The sequence below is a fragment of the Artibeus jamaicensis genome, unplaced genomic scaffold (genome assembly GCF_021234435.1).
Source record: "Artibeus jamaicensis isolate MK-2021 breed Jamaican fruit bat unplaced genomic scaffold, CSHL_Jam_final scaffold_833, whole genome shotgun sequence".
NCBI classification, from domain to species: domain Eukaryota; kingdom Metazoa; phylum Chordata; class Mammalia; order Chiroptera; family Phyllostomidae; genus Artibeus; species Artibeus jamaicensis.
This window is the reverse complement of record NW_026522056.1, coordinates 2,896,500-2,917,490: the sequence shown is the minus strand read 5'-3', so window position 1 is coordinate 2,917,490 and position 20,991 is coordinate 2,896,500. Positions and strand designations below refer to the sequence as shown.

The window sequence follows — 20,991 nt, the reverse complement described above, 5'->3', positions numbered from 1 at the left end:
CCTTGACCCTCTTGCATTATTATGCTCTTAATATTATGTATTAAAGGCTTACACAATCTTTAATAGGCAGACATCACCGTTCTTTGAATAGTACCCCTTGGGTCCAACAAATTCTATCTCACAGCATCCAATTTACTCAACATTTCTTGTACAAGTCTCATTTACTACTTTAACTTCTTGTTTGCTTTTCATCTGAAATGCTCTCCAGCTTTTGCCAGGAAAGAAATCTCTTTCATTCCTTTGCCACTTAACTCCACAATTCTTCTAAAGTGTTCTTCTCTGTGATTTAACATTGTTTTGGCTAAGCTAATACCAAGATTATTTTCTGTGGAATCTTACAACGTAAGGATGAAAGATCCCTGTTTTCCTTGTATCACTCCCTTCCTCAACTGAGTCCATTAATCATCAGCCAGGAGTGAAAAGCAGTACCTGGAACCCACAGCACAAGTGTGAGAAACTTGACTTGATGTACAACTGACTGCCTTTGGTCACTTCTCTGCTACCTGTCCACTTATTTTACAGATTCAGAAAAGGACCTTCGAGCTCACCTGAAGCTGAGATGAAGGAAAGTCAAATATGACTTTGGATAAGGAATTTCAGCCTCTCTGATGTTCAAATTCCTTTAGACTTTTTTGAGAAATAAATAGATTTTAAAAAACAGTTGTTTGATAAGAAGACAAATCACAATTTCAAAAGTTTTATCTTCCCTGCATTCCTTACCCAGGAAACATTTTTGAGCTCCAAATGCATGCCAGATAGTAAGGAGACAAGACTCTGTTCGTTACTGGGACAAGGAATTGTGGAGGCACCTGAACAGGAACGATTATTTTCCCTTGCAGGCAGAGGAACTTATTTCTCACAGTGCTGGAGACTAGAAGTTCAAGAACAGGGTCAGGTTCCAATAAGGGCCCTCTTCTAGACTTGCAGATGGCCATCTTCTCATTTTATCCTCACGTGGCAGGGTGAGCAAACTAGTTCTCCGGCCTCTTTTTAAAATTTATTGATTGATTTTTACTTATTAATTAATCTTAGAGAAAGAGGAAGAAGAGAGAGAAAAACATCGATTTGTTGTTCCACATATTTATGCATTTGTTGGTTAACTCGTATGTGCCCTGATTGGGGTTCACACCTGCAACCTTGACATATTGGGACAATGCTCTGACCAACTCCAGCTTCCGGCCAGGGCTCTCTGGTCTCTTCCACAGGCAGTAAGCCCATTCACAGGACTCCGTACTTATGGCCTGATTACCTCCAAATACTACCTGTAGGAGAGGAAAAATAATTTTCACTCTGAATTCTTGGCTGGGGTCCCTGTAACAAAAGACAGATTAACCAAAGGAAAACACAGGTTTAACAAGTGTGCCTCCTGTACACATGAGAGATGCCCAGTGAAAAATGAGTAATTCTGAGAGGTGGCTTAGAACCAGGCTGAAGTATCACCTTCAGCTAACAAGGAAAGAAAATGTGGGGGAGGCCAATTATGGGGAGGTGACCAAGAGTAGGGTTTGTTATGCAGATTTGAGTCCCTGCCTTTCCACAGCTAGAAGTTTCTGGGTTTAGTCATCCATCTCCTTCTGGGGCAGAGAGCCAGACACCCTGACGAATGGAGATTTTCTGTATCAAGGGAAATTTCCTTTACAAAAGTATAACTTCAACTCTGTTTTCAGAGCCTCTCGTGCCTCTCAAAATAATTGTGTGCCAAAGAGGCACGTTCTGGGGTGGCGTGTTCTGCCACGCTTCACACCACATTGGGGACTCGATTTCAGTACATGACTTTTGAGGGGTTGCAAACATTCAGACCATAACAGTGCCACTGGCCTAGCCAGGGATGCTAGAAAGGTAGTCATTATTCTGGGCCCTATAGGTACCTAACCATTTGGTGTTCTATAAAAAAGGGGGTGGGGAACAGATACTGGGGGACAGCTAGTAGTTTGTTCTAAATGATAAAGAGAGCTTTGTGTTTCAGGGAAATAAGCCCCACAGAGGTAGGGAGAAGAGATTGGAGAAGGGCATGATCTGAGACAGGGCATCAGTGAGAAGCCAAGGAGTCGGGAGACCTGGTGCAAGCTACAGGGATTGGCCCTGGCCAGCACACACTGAGAAGGGGCCACGGCATCAGAGTTGGTTGAGGTCCGGGCCCAGAAACAGTACCAGCAAGCGCTGAGGAAGCCAGGCTGCCCAACAGTGAACTGGCTGGGGCAGCAGCACTACAGCACAGAGGAGGCTGGAAAGGTTCTAAACGGGGCAGGACTGGAGTTACTCTTCGCGAATCACGTGCCAGTGAGGCTCGGAAGGGGTGGGTTTCCTCCTGTTCTCCAGTTTCCGGTGGTGGTGACTTTTGGTCTTCCAGGGTGAAATATGGCACCTGCCTCCTACCGATATTTAATGAGGGCAGATTTCTTAAATATAGGGAGTTGCTTCAGACACCAGTGAAAGGTTTTCTCAGGCTCTGCCAAGGAAGAAATGCCTATCAGCCTCAAAGTCGGGCAGTATAGAACTTTATTGGGGTTTTTGCACCCGAGCGAGGTTCCCCGGACCGCAGAGTGGGGTTGGGGAAGTCGCACCCAAGCAGGGAATGTGGTGGGATTTTATTTTGGTTGGCTCTCTCCCAGGGAGCTGGGGATTGGTCCCCTTTGAACAAAGCGGCAATATATCATTGGTGGCTTTCCTTGGGCTCAAGTCGCTATCTGGATATCCGTTTTGGCAAAGCTCGCCCTTTCGGCTCCCTGGTTTGACGTCAGCCGTCTTCTCCGGGTTGTAGTTCAGCCGCCATTTTGTCCTACCCCGCCCATCCTGACAACCAACAGCTTCCAAAATGCAAGTTTTTGTTCGCATTTACAGAGAACTTCACTAGGAGGTCTAAGGGTCTGTGAGGTATTGTGATAGGGAAGAGCAGGGGTCATACCCAAGAGCCCAGATCCACAGGAGTTGGAATGGATGGTCCTGAGCTAGGACAAGGCAGAGTCAGGTGTGGGCAGGCTGAGCGGCTGGGGCAGAGAGGAGAGGGTAGTGGGGGGAAAGCAGCCCTGACCGTTGGGTTCCAGGTTGGGGAAGAATATGAAAGTGAGACATCAACAGACTGTTCGAAGTGTAAGACTGATGCTCAGACCAGCTCAGGGTTAAAGATGCACCCGTGGCATTGGCAGCACGCAGATGCCGGGGTGCTCTGGAAGTGGGAGTCACAGGAGAGAGTACAGAGAGACGGGGTGAAGACTGAAGACCACTCCACAGCTCAGCGCTAACTCAGTTCTAAGAGGAAGACAGAGAATGCATTCCCAAGAAAGAGCGTTGTAATATGGTAATACGATTCTGATTGCTGTCCCATCCCACCCATTGCCTGTATGGCTCTGCCCTTACTTGCACCCTGTCCCTGATCTCCACGAACTGCATCTCTCTCCCATGCTGTCCATTGGATTCAGCCAATCAGAGCCACCAGAAGGAGAGAGAGAGACAGGAAGAGGGAGAGGCTGGGGTATATTACCCTCTTCCTACCTGGTCTCAGTTGGACAGTGGCTGCATCTCTCTCCATCCATAGCTCCTGTCAGCTCTGCCCCTTCCACAACTCTAACTTGCCTTAGGTCTCTAAGCTGTGCTTCCTGCCCACACCCCCTGCCCTTCCCCCACCTCCCCTCACCCCCCACCCAGGTTTGGGGTGAGTAAAGGCGTCCCGGAGGCACCCTCCTACTGAAGTCATTAACCCTGGCCACACCTCCAAACTATAGCCCCCACCAATCTCTATGTACAAAGCCTTTTTTAAAAAAAAGATTTTATTTATTAATTTTTAGAGCGAGGGGAAGGGAAGAAGAAAGAGAGGGAGAGAAACATCAGCATGTGTTTGCTTCTCACGTACCTCCTACTGGGGACCTGGCCCTCAACCCAGCTTGTGCCCTGACTGGGAGTCGAACCAGTGACCCTTGGGTCATAGGCTGGCACTCAATCCACTGAGCCACACCAGCCAGAGCTCTTCACAAAGCCTTTGACCATCATCTATCTACCAGAACAATGACTGATTCAAAGTCTAAACATGAAAAGTGGTCGCTGATGACATGGATCACTGATTTACAGAACAAAGAAAGAATATGTTTCAAATAAGAGGGAGCAATCAATATAGTGGCGAATATGTTATAAGGATCAAGAAGAGTGAAACGGTAAAACAGGTCATTCGGTTTGGCGATGAGATCATTGCTGACATTTAGAATAGCAGTCTCAGGAGCACAGAGAGGCAGAGAGCTGGAAGCATCTACTGAAGGAGGCCGTGGGGGACGAGGCACGAAAGGTGAGGCGGCCAGCAGGTCTGGCAGGAAAGGGGTGGTGTTCTGGAGCCTCAGGAAAACGTGTGCACATGAAGGGTTTGGGGGATATGAAGAACCTGGGTGATGCAGACACTGACTCGTTGGGGTCCGTGGCGTTGTGGATGAGACACGAGGCAAACTCACACGAACTACTGAGTCCTGTGGAGGAAGAGACATGGCACGGCCACTCTCTCAAGGGGAGAGGGCCCCAACCCTTGCCTTGACAAGCTTTCATTGCTTTTCTGGGCATTGCATTACATTGAGGATGGTCCTCATTTACTATGCATGGGTTCGCTTTAGGTGGTTAACCTTTTACAGAAAACAAAGGAGAGATGCCACTAATCACATCACAGAAGAAGGATATTCACAAATGCAAAGAAAAAAGTGGTTGAACTGATTACATTCATCCTTGGAAGGTTTAGTATAGATTTTTAGGAAATTACTTTAAAGATATGCAGTAAACGTTTGCTGCCTCAATCAGGGTGAGGGAGTTTTAGCAAAAAGCAAGTCTCAAAGTGCCTAGGTACAATGCAGGCCTGATTCCCCACAGGAAAACCTATCCATGTGCTTGGATCCTCACTTTCCACTGGCCTTTTTGAGTGGGAGCTGGGCCACACATGAGAAAGTTCCTTTCTGGGTGTTTTGCAAGTGATAAGTAGAGAAATGGAAGAAGAAAGGGGGGGGGTGAGACAGGATGAAAAGAGGGCTAAACTGAGAAAGTCTAAAAAAGAGACATGTATTGTGATGTCAGTGGGAATGATAAGGGCAAGTCTAATTGTGTTTTCTTTCACATAACCTATGAAATTTCTCTAAAATTGACATATACACCACTGTACACAAACTTCTCATTCCTTCTTTCCTCTCTAAACTTTCTAAACCCTTCAATACCACAGATGCTTTCTTTCTCTCCAAATCTAGGTTTGCCATTCCATGACTAGAGTACAGATTCCTTTGGGGGAAACCATTTAAAATCTTGGTTTCACGGACACCCTCATATGCCATTGGTGGCAGTATTAATCAGCACAACTATTCAGTAAGGCAATTGGGCAATGTAATTAATCCTTCAAGTTTCATTTGATAAAACTGATCATAAGCTCATGACTCTTCTGCCAAAGCCACTGCTCCCCTGATATCCTCCCACTCAGGAAGGAACTATGCTCATCTAGTTATTCATACTAGAAATTAGATAAAAGTCAAATACCTCATTTGTCCTCACAAACTAAAACCAATCAAATATCTTGAAATCCTCTACCTCGCCCCATCTCCTTTGCCATCACCCTGGCCAACCTACCATCCTCTTCATTGAGGGCTGTGAAAATCATTTGGATCTCTTCTCTCTTCTTCCCATCTTGTCCCACTCTAATATCTCCTATACTCAGCAGCCAGTGTGATGTTTTAAAAATGGAAATTAGATAATACTACCTCCTGCTTAAAATCCTTCAATGGACTGACCCAGTTCTGGGTTGATGAGAAACTGAGGGCCACTGAAATAGACTCCAAGACACGTTCTTTAATGCATTGCTATCTCACAAAGTGTCAGCAATGTTTCCAGGGATCGAATTCTGGGGAATGTTCCATGTGCACTTGAGAAAAATGTGTATTCTACCCATGGGGGTTGGAGTTAGGTTCAGTTTGTCTATAATGTGCAAGTCCTTTGTATTCTTATTGACCTTCTGCCTGGTGTTTATGCTCCACTTAAAGTGGGATATTGAAATCTCTTATATTATTATAGAGCTGCTTATTTCTTCCCTCAATTCCATTTGCTTCATTTGTTTAGAAGCTCTGATGTTTAATTTAGTGAATACAGTTGACCCTTGACCAGCATGGGGGTTAGAGGTGTGGATCACAAGCACAGTCAAAAATCCACATATGACATGAGTCAACCTTCTACAGTGTGTGAGGATTCCCAGCTATGGAGCCGAGCCTTGAACAATATGGGTTTGAACTGTGCAGGTCAAGTGAACTACAGTCAAGCAAAAAAACCCCACAAATAAGTGGACCTGTGCTGTTCAAAGCCATGCTGTTCAACAATCAAATCTATGTACAGTTATTCTATCTTCTTGGTGAATTCACCCTTTTATTGTTGCTACAAAAGACAAAGGACATTATATTATCATTATATAATGTCCTTCTTTGCCTCTTGTAACACTTTTTTTTAACTTAAAGTCTATTTTTGTCTGATATTAGTATAACCACTTTCTTCTCTTTTGGTTACTAACTGCATATAAAATCTATTTCCATTCTCTTACTTTCAACTTGTGTGTGTCCTCAGATCAAGGGTGAGTCTTTTGTAGACAGCATATAGTTGGATCCTGCTTTTTATCCATTCTGCCAGTCTGTCTTTTGATAGGGAGTTTAATCCATTTACATATTTATACATTATTTACTCCATAACATTTGTCTTTCAAGTCATGCAAGAAATAAAAGTGGAGTTAGAAACCAAAAACACAATCATTGTGTTTACACTGACACATCACTATTACCCAAAGCCCATAGTTGACTTTGGGGTTCACTCTTGGTGTTGCACATTCTGTGGTTTTGACGGATGTGAAATGGCATATATCCACCACTGTAGTATCATACAGAACAGTTTTACTGCCCTAAAAAATCCTGTCCCCCACCTCTTCATTCTCCCTTCCCACTAACTTCTAGCAACTACTTATCTTTTTGTGGTCTTCACAGTTTTGCCTTTTCTAGAATGTCATACACTTGGAATCATACAGTGCGTCGTCTTTCCAGATTGGCGTCTTTCACATGGTAATATGCATTTAACTTTCTCCCACATCTTTTCATGGCTTGTTAGCTCATTTCTGTTTAACAATGAGTAACATTCAATTGTCTAGAGGTACAACAGTTCACTTATCCATTCATCTACTAAAGGACATCTTAGTTGCTTCCAAGTTTTGACAATTACAAACAAAATTGCTATAAACACCCATGTGCTGGTTTTTGTGTGGACGTAAGTTTTCAACTCATTTGTGTAACTGTCAAGGAGCGTGATCACCAGGTTGTATGGTAAGAGCACATTTAGTTTTATCCACTACAGCCAGACAGCCTCCCCAAGTGGCTGTACCATTTTCCATTCCCACCAACAATAAATGAGAGTTCGTCCCACTGGCCCACATCTTCACCAGCACTTGGCAATGGCAGAATTTTGGATTTCCACCATTGTGATAGGAGTTTGGTGGTATCATTATTGTTTGAATTTCGGTTTCCTTATGGCATCTGATGTGGAGCATCTTTTTATATGCTTATTTGTTATTTGTATATCTTCTTTAGTGAGGCATCTGTATAGTTCTTTTGCCCATTTTTTAATTGGGCTGTTGTCTATTCTCTTGTTAAGCTTTAAGTATTTTTTGCATATTTTAGATAATAACCCTTTATCAGATATGTCTTTTACAAATATTGTCTCCCAGTCTTTGCTTGTCTTCTGATTCTTCAACAATGTCTTTGGCAGAGCAGCTTTTAATTCAACGAAGTCCAGATTACCAATTATTTTTTCATGGATTGTGCCTTTGGTGTTGTATCTAAACAGAAGGTTGTCTACATTTTACTCTGTTATCTTCTAGGAGTTTTCCAGTTTTGCACTTTATTTTTAGGTCTGTGATTATTTAATTTTTGTGAAAAGTATAAGGGCTATACTTAGCTTCATCTTTCTGCATGTGGCTATCCAGCTGTTCCAACACCATTTGCTGAAAACACTATCTTTTCTCTATTGTACTGCCTTTGCTCATTTGTCAAAGATAAGTTCCATTGATAAGTTCTCTATTCTGTTCCATTGGTCTATTTGCCTATTCTCTTTACAATGCCATATCATCTTGATTACTGTAGCTTTATAGTAGGTCTTGAAGTTGAATAGTATCACTCCTCTGACTGTTTTTCTCCTTTAATATTGTATTGGCTATTCTGCATATTTTGTCGCTCCATATAAACTTTAGAATCAGTTTGTTAATATCTGCACAATCTTTTGCTGAGATTTTAATTGCAATTGCACTGAATCTACAGATCAAGTTGAGAACTGTCATCTTGACATGATGTGTGAGGCTTCCTATTCATGAACATGGACTGTCTCTTCATTTATTCAGTTTTTCTTTGATATCTTTCATCACAGCTTTTTAGTTTTCCTCATGTAGATCTTATACATATTTTGTTGGGTTTCTATTTAAGGATTTCATGCTAGGGGTACTAATGTAAATAATATTGTGGTTTTTATTTCAAATTCCAGTTTTTAATGCTGGTACAGAGGTAAGCAATTGACTTAAAGGCACCAGGACCAGGGTATGTACCTGCAACCTGGGTATGTACCCTGATTTGGAATTGGACCTAAAACCCTTTGGTTATAGGATGATGGTTCAATCAAGTGAGTCACACTGTCCAAGGCAATTGACTTTGTATATTAACCTTCTTACTAATCCTGAAACCTTACTATAATCACCAGTTCCAGGGTTTACCTTTTTTTGGCAATTCTTTGGGACTTTCTACATGGACAGTCATTTCATCTGCAAACAAACAATGATAGTTTTATTTCCTTTTTACTAATTTTGTACCTTGTATTTCCTTTTTTTGTCTTATTGCATTAGCTATGACTTACAGTATAATGTTTAAAAGGAGTGGTGAGAGAGGACATTCTTACCTTGTTCCTGATTTTAACAGGAAAGCTTTGAGTTTCTCACCATGAAGTGTGATGTTAGCTGTATGTTTTTGTAGTTGTTCTTTATCAAGTTGAGGAAATTCCCTTCTGTTGCTAGTTTGCTGACATTTTTAAAATCATGAATTAGTTGAATTTTGTAATATGCTTTTTCTGTATCTATTGATATAGTCATGTGATTTTGCTTCTTTAGCCTATTGTAGTTTTTAGTGTAATTTCTTCCTCTAATGTTTGGTAGAATTCACCAGTGAACCTCTATGAGCCCTGTGCTTTCTATTTTGCTAGGTTATTTATTCTTGATTCAATTTCTTTAACACATAGAGGCCTATTCAGACAGTCTGTTTCTTCCTGTGTGAGTTTTGGCAGATGGTGTCTACGGCCTGTGACAGGGATTCTCTCAGTGAGGAATGCCCAAGGCACTCCTCTAAGCCTACCATACTCATACCACCACCAAATTTCTCCCGTCAGGATCAATGTTGGGGCTGGACTGGACCTTGTGGTCTTACTATGGTCACAGGATGTAATTCTGCAGAAACCAACCAGGGATTTTAGGAAATTAGTTTTTACTCACAATTCCTGGAGTGTGCATGTCATACCCAAAGGCCACACAGCAAGGTCACAGGTAGAGAGAGTATGGACCTGGGGCTCTGCCTCTACCAGGTTCCAAAGGCAGGGTATCAGCCCAGGAGTCAGAGGCGACAGCCACCATATTGGGCAGGGTGACAGCCACCATGTTGGGCAGGACAACAGGGGTACGCTGTCTGGACTGTGAGCGATGACATTTCAGAAGCATTTTGACATCTGTGCTGCCAGCTGAGGACTGAACATCAGAGTGATATCCAAGGAGTTCTGGGAACAGGATGTCCAAAGTCCAAGATACTGGAGCAGTCACCATCCTGCAGAACCCGTTCCCCTGCCTCGCCTCTTCATCAGCCTCACCTGCATGCTTCTGAAATACCTGCCGCATCTTGTCTTCTGGAAGAGCCATCTGTGTGTGGCCTGTGGGGTCTCAGCCTCACCTGGGACGACACTCCCACTAAACTCACACCTGGCTCTGGTGAGGCTCCCACATTTATTGCTGGAGGCGGGCCTGAGTCTGTGCCTCACCTCCGTGTCTTCAGTGTGGGAACTGCTGTGTCCAAAGCAGATGCAGTTGTTATCTCCATGCTCAGTCTCCGAAGAACCCTCACCCTCCGGGGATGCGTCCTGCAGCACCGCTGCTGTCCTTGACTGGGCTTCACCTGCACCGCCTGTCACACCGTGCAGCAGTGCTCTGGGCAGACTCGTCTCCAGGGGCCCTCTGGGCCCTCTGCTCTGTTCATTTCTCTTACCTGTCTCCCTGAACAGCTGAGCTTCAGCCCTGCAGGGCCACGATTCCTCTCAGGCCAGGGTATTGTCGGGAACGACCTTCCTGCACACTTCTGCACTGACCTCTAACCACGGGCAAGTCTGGCTTGTATGCCCCTCCTGAGAGGCCTCGCAGACCACAGTCAGTACTTAATTCCTCCTGCCTGCTCCCTGGCTCTGCCAATCTACCCGGTTTTGACGTCTGAGCCTCTTCTGCACCATTCATTCGTCTGTCCGCTACACCAGACCATGTGTTCCTAGAGGCTGTAACTGTCTTCACTTCTACACATGCCTCACCTCTGCTTTGCATATAAAATGCATTAATGTTTGATTTTAAATCTGTTGCTTAAACAAACTAAGGCAAATTTCTTAACTGACCTCACTTGAAAGATTTGCTATAATAGCTGACACATCTTAATTTTTTACTGTGTGATTATGTAGTTATCTGGCATTTGACATTCTCCTTTCTTGTTCCTTTAGGCCCAAATAAAATTCCCTAGTGCACATATTGTGATGCTTTAAGCTGTGTGAACTGAGGGAGCTGGTGCATCGCAAGCCTGCTCTCTGCACCCTGAGCAAAGCTTTAGGACACCAAGGAAGAGGGTGGCCCTGCCTGTCAGAAGTTTAGGAGATGGGATTCACAGACCCGTTAAGACAAGGGACACCACACATGGGTGCCCATAGGTGGAAGCATGAGTGACATGTGTGGGGACTTGTGGCGGGGAGAGCTGGGGGTGTGGGTGGTTGTGAACGTTTCAGGTTAGAGCTGCAGCTGCAGCACCCGACCACCCAGATGAAGGGCTTGGGGGACGCCTGGCACAAGGCACTCACAGTAAGCCAGTATCACTTAGGTTTTTGTTGGTGCTGAGGTGGCCAATGCATCCTTCTCCCAACCTGCCATCAGAATTCCCAGGATTAGAAGCTCAATTCTCCAAGCAAGTCCATCTCGTGGGAATGAGCTCTTACCTTTGAGCGACAATTTTTAAATTCAAGGTGATGATGTCACTCACGGGCTGGTCAGCAAGCACATTTTCCTTCTGGCAGATATATCTGTAATAGGAGTCCCCCTGCCCATTCTAGCCACACAGTCGCACAACACACAAGCACAGGGGAGAAGATGCCAGGAGGCAGGCCTGTGGGGTGGGGGGATGGTTCAAACAGATCTGGTGCTGCTACCTGGGAGGTGGGTGGGTAGTTTGCAGCATCCAGGTGCAGGGGTTTGAAGGGATGGAGATGAGTGCTGTGAGCCTTCAGCAAGTCTGGACCAGGAGGGGAGAGTGAGACCAGGGTTGTGAGAGGGCTTTGTGAGTTCAGTATGGGGCAGACTGGTGCAAGTTCACAGACACTTAAGACACAGAGAGGTGCAGAGGAAGACACTGGTCAGTGAAAGGTGAAAAGGCCAAGTCCTGGGGCAGGAGGAGGGTGGGCCTGGGTGGGTGGAAAAAAAAGGGTGGCCCCAGGTAGGGACTGAGGAGGAGGGTGGGACCTGGTGGGGCTGAAGAGGGGAGGGTGGGCTCAGAGGATGAAAATGGAAGTACCCATGGCTTCAAGGTGTCCTGATGATCCAGGACTCGCCAAGAAGCAGTCTCCACAGGCAGCAGTCTTCTAAAGGCATTTCCTCTTGTCATTAAGTGTGTATCTTTATTTACTTGATTCTCACAGACTAATCTGAACTCTATGTTTTGTTGGAAACTTGATGTCAGCGCATGGAATGGGTCTTACTCAGTTCAACAGCAGGTAATGAGTTTCTGGCTCTTTTGTGGGTGCTGGAGATACAGCACAAAGTAAAATGCGTCCCAGAGGCCATCAGTGCATTGAGCTACAGCTGGGACGGGGAGACCAAGCAGCGCCCGATGAGCGGGCCGGGCCCAGAACTCCCAGCACACTGCTGGGTGTGGACACCGGCGATTTGAAGGGAATGGCACTTCAGATTAGACGTAATTAACTTCATTTTAGTGTTTTAATTTAGATGACTACAATCCACAATTTATATCAGCAACACACAATTATATATAACATGTCTGTCCAAGTATTTTGATGAAATTTTTAGGTTCTTAAAGCCAATATTTATAGGAAAACTGTGGCTTAAAGTACCCCCTTAGGGAAATCTTTGTAAGGATCAGATCTTCACCTGTGTGGTTTTCTAAAATGGAGCACATAATCACAAAAATACCCTTTTAGAATGGAAAGTTAAGACTTAGACTTTGCAAGTAGCACTGAATTAATTTGGTCTCTTGGAGAATAGTATGGTAGTATACAAATTACCTTAACAAAAAAATTTGATAAAGATTAGTAGAACATGAATCTTAAAATATTTTTCACCTTGGCCGGGTGGCTTAGCCACTTTGAGCATCAGCCTGTACGTTAAAAGGCTGCGGGTTCGACCCCTGGTCAGGGTGTGGATGGGAGGCAACCCATCTGTTTCTCACATGGATGCTTTTTTCTTTCTCCATCTCTCTCCTTCCCTCTCTAAGATCAATAAACATGTCCTCAGGTGAGGACTGAAAATATGTAATATTTTCAATAAGTTTAGTTATATTCTTGTCATAAAGAATCTTTATTAAAAATGTATTTTAAAACCAATTGTTTTAAAAGAATTGTTTACCTAATAATATTGACATGAAAGTGTTTTATTTAAAATTGTTACAATAAAAAACAAATAGACGTTTAAAAGGTATTTATCTCATTTTAGAAAACATAGGCTTTAAGGATTAAAAGTAATTTTCCAAACTCATTGCAAGAATCAAAATTTCATATCACAAAAATGTTTAATAACAAATATCGACCAACAGATAACAACACTAAAATTGTACAATAAATAAAAAAGCTTTCTAACTTTTTTTTACCAAAAAAATCATGGACTGATGAAATAACCATAGAAAGTTAACATTAATTTCAGAAAAAAAGGCACATCCAGGCAGAACGGTCAAGGCGACCTGTAAAATGCGGCGCTGCGTTTATACTGCATGTGATGAGTGGGTGCAATGCACTATACTGGAGGGTTCCGAAACATGGCAGCAACGGTTTGTGAGATGGATGAACGAGACACCCCCGCCGCACAGCACACTTTGCTCCCCAAAGGGCCGTCGTGGGACTGTCCGACATGTCCGCTTTCCTGCACATGGGTTTTGCTTTGTGAGTTGTGGCTCATCTCGGTGCCTTCAGAGACTTGACCGCCGGTCTGGTCGTGGCACACACTTGGTAGTTGCGGCTTTCCATAGCACCGGGGCCAATAAAAGACTAAGCGTAGTCACACTCAGGATGAGGAGGTACACCTGCAACAGGTAAAATTAAGCGTCATCTCAGGCTTAGCAGGTGCACATGCTCATTTCTTCCATTGCAAGTAAGGCTGGTTATTGTCTCAGGATAACTAGTCCGCTTCAAACTACAGGTATACTCTTAGGTGCACCCCATACAGACACAGGTACCTCGACATCTGGGTGTGAGGTGGACTGAGATTTGACTGTCATTGGAAATTGCCATCAGATCTTTGCATCACTGGTTCACACGCACACTGGAGTCCGTGCAATCCAGCATCACCACTTGGGCTCACTGGGCAGTCAGACTGACCCCCTGGGGTCACTTAAGCGAGAGGACAGCCTCAGAGCAGGTCTCAGATGGAGCTCTGCACAAATTCCATTCTTCAGCATTGTTTTACATGCTCTTTAATATCAAGACTTACCTTTCTGACACTGATGGACACCAGGAGACAAGCACTTAATTTTGAATGCTCACCAGCATTTCACATGTACCAATAACAACTTTTATATTCATTCAATGCACATTTATTAGAGAGCGGGTGTGCAGAATGTAGTATCAAAGTGCCACTTGGCAGGGTGGACTTTACTGACAGCATCACCACTTAGGGAGGGATGCCATAAGGGATGGCAGTAGGAGGCCCTCCCGCAGTGGTCCCTGCCACGTGGAGGGGAATGGGAACAGGGGCAAAGCGCTGCCCTGGCTTCAGGGATCAGGCCCGGAAGTTCAGCTGTGCTCACGTAGACAGTGAAAGGGGCAAGAGCAAAGCACAGATTGCAGAAGAGGGCTATAGGAAGTTACGATTCAGGAACTTGTTTTTCTACAAATATATGATTTAAAAAACATCCTGAGGTCAACTGCTTCTTCCCTAGGAAATACACAGCTTACGAGCCCACAAAGAACGAAGAGTTTTCTAACTCCAGCACACGTGCTATTTCCTAGTGAACCAACAGTTCCAAAGCAGGGAGTTCAGATTTATATACTATTACCTAACATTTTATACATTTGACAACAAAAAGCTCCCTTTAATATTGTTTTAACCAAAACAGTGACACTCTAATTTTTAGTTATCAAATGCTTTTCTTAATTAAAGCATCGATTTGTCCTCAGATCATCCAAGGCTAGTACTCAACTCAGTTATCCTGTCCTGGAAGAATAATCAGGTTTTAAATACTGAACTTCTAACATTGCAGAGCAACAGACTGGCATGTTTACCCTTGGGGCTGAGAGTCCTTTCTTCAGTTTAAAGCCACACCCTGCATGCCACAGCCAAGCACAAAATCCCCTTCATATCAAATTTAGTAACAACCAGCCCTGGCTGGCATGGCTCAGTGGACTGAGTGCCAACCTGTGAATCAAAGGGCTGCTGGTTCGATTCCCAGTCAGGGCACATGCCTGGGCTGCAGCCAGGTCCCCAGTAGGGGACATGTGAGAGGCAACCATACATTGATGTTTCTCTCCCTCTCTTCTCCTTCCCTTCCCCATCTCTAAAAATAAATAAAATCTTTAAAGAAAAATTTAGTGACAGGCACAGGTCATCAAATGATACTCATCAAGTTCTAGTTCACAGTCAGTTAAAACAGGACAAACAATAAAGTTAAAAGAAGTAGAAATGGGGAAAACCACAGAACAATGTAAGTGCAAAGCAGAAGGAAGACAGATACTCCACTGCACATACACAGCAAACACATTCACTGCACACTCACGACGGCACATGATGCTCAAACAGCAGCAGGAGGAGCATGAAACAGGACAGTGACAGAGCGTTTACCTGATCGCGGACACTCACAGGAAGTGGGTGGACACTCACCTCCCGAGAGATGATGCCCGCTCTGCGCGCTCTGCTCCCCAGGACGAAAGAGAACTCGCTGACCTGCGCCAGCCCTGCGGCCACGATCCACTTGATGTACTGACTGGTTTTCGGCAAGAGGAGCGACAAGACCAGTGCTGCCAGAACAAACTGCAAGAGCAACCCCACGTTACTGCTTAACCGGAGCCCCGACAGCCAAGCCCACAGAGAACAGAGAGGACATGTAGACACTGGGACAGCCCTCCAGTAACACATGGGGGGACATACAGAGAGGCACTTCTATGCAGAAGGCACCAAATAAACACAGAATGTCTGAAATAAAACCACACAGAACACCAAGGCAAAATGAAGGGCTTAGGTTCACCTGCAGAAAATAAGGCTTTCCCTCTCAAACTAAATTAACAGCATTAAATGTCACAGTGTTTAAATGAAAATGTTATCTTTATTTTTTGTAGTTATTTTTTTCTTTTTTTAAATTTTATTGATTATGCCATTACAGTTGTTCTATTCCCCCCTTCATTCCCCTCCACCCTGCACACCCTTCCCCCACCATTCCCCCTTTAGATTATGACCATGTGTCTCAAGTTCTTTAGATTCTATATTTCCCCTACTATTCTTGCCCTCCCCCTATCTATTTTCTACCTACCATCTATGCTACTTATTTTCTGTACCTTCTCCCCCCTTCTCCTTCTCCCACTCTCCTGTTGCTAACCCTCCATGTGATCTTCATTTCTATGGTTCTGCTCCTGATCTAGCTGTCCTCTTAGTTTGCTTTTGTTTTAGGTGTGGTTGTTGATAACTGTGAGTTTGCTGTCCTTTCACTGTTCATCTTTTTTATCTTTTTTTCTTAGGTAAGTCCATTTAATATTTCATATAATAAGGGCTTGGTGATGATGAACTCCTTGAATTTGACCTTATCTGAGAAGCACTTTATCTTTCCTTCCATTCTAAATGAAAGCTTTGCTGGATAGAGCAATCTTGGTTGTAGGTCTTTGGATTTCATGACTTGGAATACTTCTTTCCAGCCCCTTCTTGCCTGGAAGGTCTCTTTTGAGAAATCAGCTGACAGTCTGATGGGGACTCTTTTGTAGGCGACTGTCCCCTTATCTCTTGATGCTTCTAGGATTCTCTCCTTCATTTGAATCTTGGCTAACATAATTATGATGTGCCTTGGTGTGTTCCTTCTTGGGTCCAACTTCTTTGGGACTCTCTGAGCTTCCTGGATTTCCTGGAAGTCTATTTCCTTTGCCAGATTGGGGAAATTCTCCTTTATTATTTGTTCGAATAAGTTTTCCACTTGTCGCTCTTCCTCTTCCCCTTCTGGTACCCCTATAATTCAGATGTTGGAACATTTAAAGATGTCCTGAAGGTTCCTAAGCCTCTCCTCATTTTTTTTTTGAATTCTTGTTTCTTCATATTTTTCTGTTTGGTCATTTTTTCCTTCCTTCTGGTCTGCTCCCTTGATTTGAGTCCCAGTTTCCTTTCCATTACTATTGGTTTCCTGTGCATTTCCCTTCATTTCAATTAGTTTAGCCTTCATATGTTCCTCTAATTTGTGACTAAAATCAACCAGTTCTGTGAGCATCCTGATCACCAGTGTTTTGAACTGTGCATCTGATAGGTTGGCTATTTCTTGGTCACTTAGATTTATTGGCTCTGGGGCTCTGAGTTGTTCTTGAGCCATGTTTTGATCTGTTTGTGCCTGTTAGTATGAGGAGAGGTGCCTCAGGTGTTCACCAGGGCGGGGCCACCCAGGTCGCTGGTTTGTAATGCTGTGGGGGGGGCGGGGTCAGAGAGGGAGCAGTGGTGGTCCTCACCGCTAGCCCCGCCTGTTTATCTGAGCGCAAATGTGCGAGCCCACCGCCCTGTGCTGGGCCTGCTTGGTCTGTCTCAATGCACGTCTCTTCACTAGTTTATCTGCACACAAATGCGCAACCGCAGACAGCGAGCTGTGCTGTGCCTTCCCTGGGTCCACCCGTAGCTACCCTGCATCTGGGTTCCATGCCCTCAGCTGCCTGCGAGCTGCCCAGGTTGGGGGATCTTTTTTGCCCCACCTGCTCCGCTGCTGGCTTTGCCCCTCTCACTGGTTTAGCTGAGCAGTTTGTTGTTTTCAGACTCCGTATTATTCAATTTTCTGTGGTTTGGTTGTGTTTATTGTTGTTAAAACTTTGTTGTTTTTAGATTTGGTTGTGCGAGGAAGCAGTGTTTCCACCTACGCCTCCATCCTGGCGGAATTCCTTGAAAATGTTATCTTTAATGAGAGAAAAATGTGCATCTCTCATGTAAACAGTATCCAGAGGGATAAATAGCCAGGAGCTGGTGGGGCAGCTAGACAGTTGTCAGGGATTCTGGCTCCTTCACGTAGAAATAGTTTGTCAATTTTTATAGTCCACAAAGCCAGATAGCTACAGAACAGGGTAAGCCATTAAAAGCTAACACAGGCACCTCAATAATTTGCACTCATAGAGAACAACAACCGGAGACTAGCAACATAATCCTCAGTAACTGTGAAAATGTGTGTCGGCAGGCATCACAAGAATAAGGTTCTGTGGTTCTTCAGACTCATTTGGCATTAAAGTCAAAGTACAATGAAGGGACACCACTGCAGAATCCAGAACGCTGTTTCTCCCATTCCACCTTTTTAACTCCCAATTTTAAACACACTCAATGCTGAGGCAGTTAAACCCAGACCTGTGCCAGGCGGTGCCGGGTGCCAGGAGACGGGGCACCAGGTAAATGGTGTGGCTGGGGGCTCGCAGACTCAGCACGGCCGGGGGTAGTAAGTGCAGCTCAGGAGGGAGTAACGTGCAGTGCGACACGCAAAACCAAAACACTATGAACTTTACCCACCACGAGTCACGGAAAGGACCCATACCTTCATGACGACCACCGACAAAGTGAGGACCAGGAGGATGGTGAGCTCATACACCACAAAGGTGGGAAACACGTGAAGGCCTGCCGGGAAGAACAGACACGGTCATTCTCTCAGGGTCACACGGGCCACCTCCCAACACATGCACGCCTGCTCCTCAGTGATAAGTCTCGTCACACTCAAGCTTCTCACACTTGCTGCAACAGAAGGATGCAATTCCTGTGAGAACAACACTGCTGTTCACTTAAGCACTTGTCTGAGACTTTGCTGTGGACAGCTCCTGAGCCAGCAGCTCCAGGGAAAGTGGCCTGGGCCTGGGGCTCCATGGGCCAGGGTGCTGCGTACGATCCCCCACCAGACTTCACGCCCCGGACTCTATGAAGTGTGACAGCAAACAGCTGCTAAATCTGATTTCCCTTATGAAAATATTCTGACCAAGATGCAAATGGCTCATGGACTCTGAGGACAAGAAAGTGCACCACAGGAGGGGAAAGCTGACTGTCTGCACCTCAAGGCTGAGAAGCCCAGTCGCTAGCTGACTCCAGAGTCTGGCTGGGTCTCCCCAACATGCTCTCGTGCCCCAAATGAACAGCACCATGGAGTGGGCGTGATCACTCAGTCCCACATGGCCACAGCAAGTGCCTGGCCCAGGACCACTAGTGGGACACTCCGCACACAGGCCCGGTGACAGAGGCTTTCTGCTCTGAGGGTGGAGGCTGCTCGCCCACTCGTGACGCCTGGCAGTGAGTGGCACGCTGCAGGCAGCGCAATGATGACACCAAACAGACTGGAGCCAGTGCTGAGCGGCAGTAACAAAACAGAGATAAATCCATGGTACGATGTCTTTGCCACGCAGAACTTGGACAGGAGGGCAAACGAGCTGTGTTAGTTTTCCTACTTAAAACCATTAATTCTTGTGAGAAATACCACGTGTCTGTTTGGGGTAGAACGACAGTAACTAGTACAGGTTCTGGGCTAAAATTGCAGGTCTACCACCAACCAGCTGTGCACACTGGCATGCCTCCTGGCCTCTCTCTGCCTCAGCGCCCTCACCCGCAGTCGTGGGTTTGGGTGGTGAGTGAACACAGCAGGACACAGGCGGGTCCCTGGCCCAGGCAGACCCTGTGGTAACAGACACTTGCTCTCACGGGCGCTGCGCACATGCATGAGGCCCACAGATAAAACAGTGAGCAAGGATCCGGGGCTGCAAGGTTCCAGGTAACACCTGCCACGTGGCAGCTCCCTCCAGGGCACCTCTAAGAACGACAGCCAGCGGTGCTCTCCTCCAGCACGGAAAGCCCTCCCTCACTCTGGGCCTGAAAACTGCCCTTTGCTGCGATGTTCTCGGAGGCGGTCTCTCCTCAGGAGCACAGCCCGAGTCCCTCCACGCACCCACTTGGTGGTGGCGGTGACCCCAGGACCCTCTCTTCTCACCCAGAACCAACTGTAGCCAATGGGCCCTGAAAGCAGCAGCCAGGTCCAGGTCATCTCTGTGGCTCTGACAGGAACTGGCACAGGGCAGGGGGTCAATGCATGTTTGTTAAAAAGAGGGACCCTGTCACGTATTGATACGTCACTGAAGTCTACGTATGCAGAACAGTCAAGGTGTCTTCTTCCACCGATGCCATTAACTTGCTGCTTAGAAACCTGGGACAAAAAAACTGTCCCTGACCAGCCGGAGAATAAAAACCTAATTGTATACACATTTCTCAGTTGGCAGGACAATTAACTTGAATTCGTTTTGAAGTACTGAGTGTAAATAACCAAAGCAAAAACATGTATGATGGTTATTGTTAGAAAGCATGGTTCTTAATAAATCGAGAATCCTAATTTGAGAAATACTAAAGCAAGTATGCCTTTTAAATAACATACTTAAGGAATTTTCATTTTTTAAGAAGCAAACATCCCATGAAACCCAGCGGGCAGGACGCGGAGTGACACGCACCAGTCAGGGTGACCTAGGGGTCTCAAGAATGGAAAACAGGACTTGAATGTGGTGAGAATAGGGTGACGATTCAGTCAATTTTATTAGACCTTGTCTGGAAAAGAGCTGACAGAAAAGAAGTGAATCATCAACCAGGAATGGAAGTTCAAGGAATCAGAATTGGCAGAGTTTATTTAGCACTTTGAGGGGTGTTACCAGCAGTGGAGGGGGGAGGAAGGGAGAGGAAGGGGCAGGAGAGAAGAGGGACAGAGAGAGACACACACATAGGTGAGGGGAGGTGATGAGCAGAGAAGGGGACCAAGAGGAAGAGGCAAATATCTGTCACAAGAGCTCTCTCTCTTGGACACAAGACATTTAATTCCCAAAGCTGCGCATGAATGATCTTATTTCACTTCAAGTACAACCTTCTCACCTAGTGGTTCTCTTTGAGAACTGCCTTGGCTACCCAGGGCCTCTCTCACGTTTCCACTTAAATCTTAGCATCTGCTTTTCCATGATCTCAGCCTCCTACTGGGCTCACATAGAACCCGCTGGCCAGTGCAGAGGGCATGGGCTGCCCAGGCAGTAAGGAGGCTCAAACCAGGAGGTCCAAGGGGATGTGCTGGAACAGACAGGGGCTGTGGTCCTGCTGCCGCTCCGCCTCTCTAGGACCGGCCACAGAAGATGCCCTGACCAAGGGAGATCTCCAGAGCAGCAAGCGACGCAGTCAGTTTATTCTCTTTGTATCAAAATTAGTATTTCCTCTCCTACTTCCCATTTTGATGCACTGACGTCAAGCTGCTGCCTTCTGAGAACCGGAGCCTTTTCCTACGGTGTCAG

The 20,991-nt window shown here is 45.4% G+C and overlaps 1 protein-coding gene across 2 annotated transcripts in view; it reads right to left on the bottom strand.

Moving 5' to 3' along the window:
- Positions 1-12,252: 12,252 nt before the first annotated feature.
- The window catches only part of TMCO3 (transmembrane and coiled-coil domains 3), a 51,909-nt gene continuing 43,170 nt past the window's right edge, over positions 12,253-20,991 (bottom strand). For both annotated transcript variants that reach the window (XM_053659955.1, XM_053659954.1), the window contains 3 exons: positions 18,231-18,310; positions 15,356-15,505; positions 12,253-13,562 (listed from right to left, as the gene is read on the bottom strand). In XM_053659955.1, the coding sequence (XP_053515930.1) occupies positions 13,449-13,562; positions 15,356-15,505; positions 18,231-18,310 (344 nt within the window). In that variant the 3' untranslated portion in view covers positions 12,253-13,448. The remainder of the gene's footprint in view (positions 13,563-15,355; positions 15,506-18,230; positions 18,311-20,991) is intronic.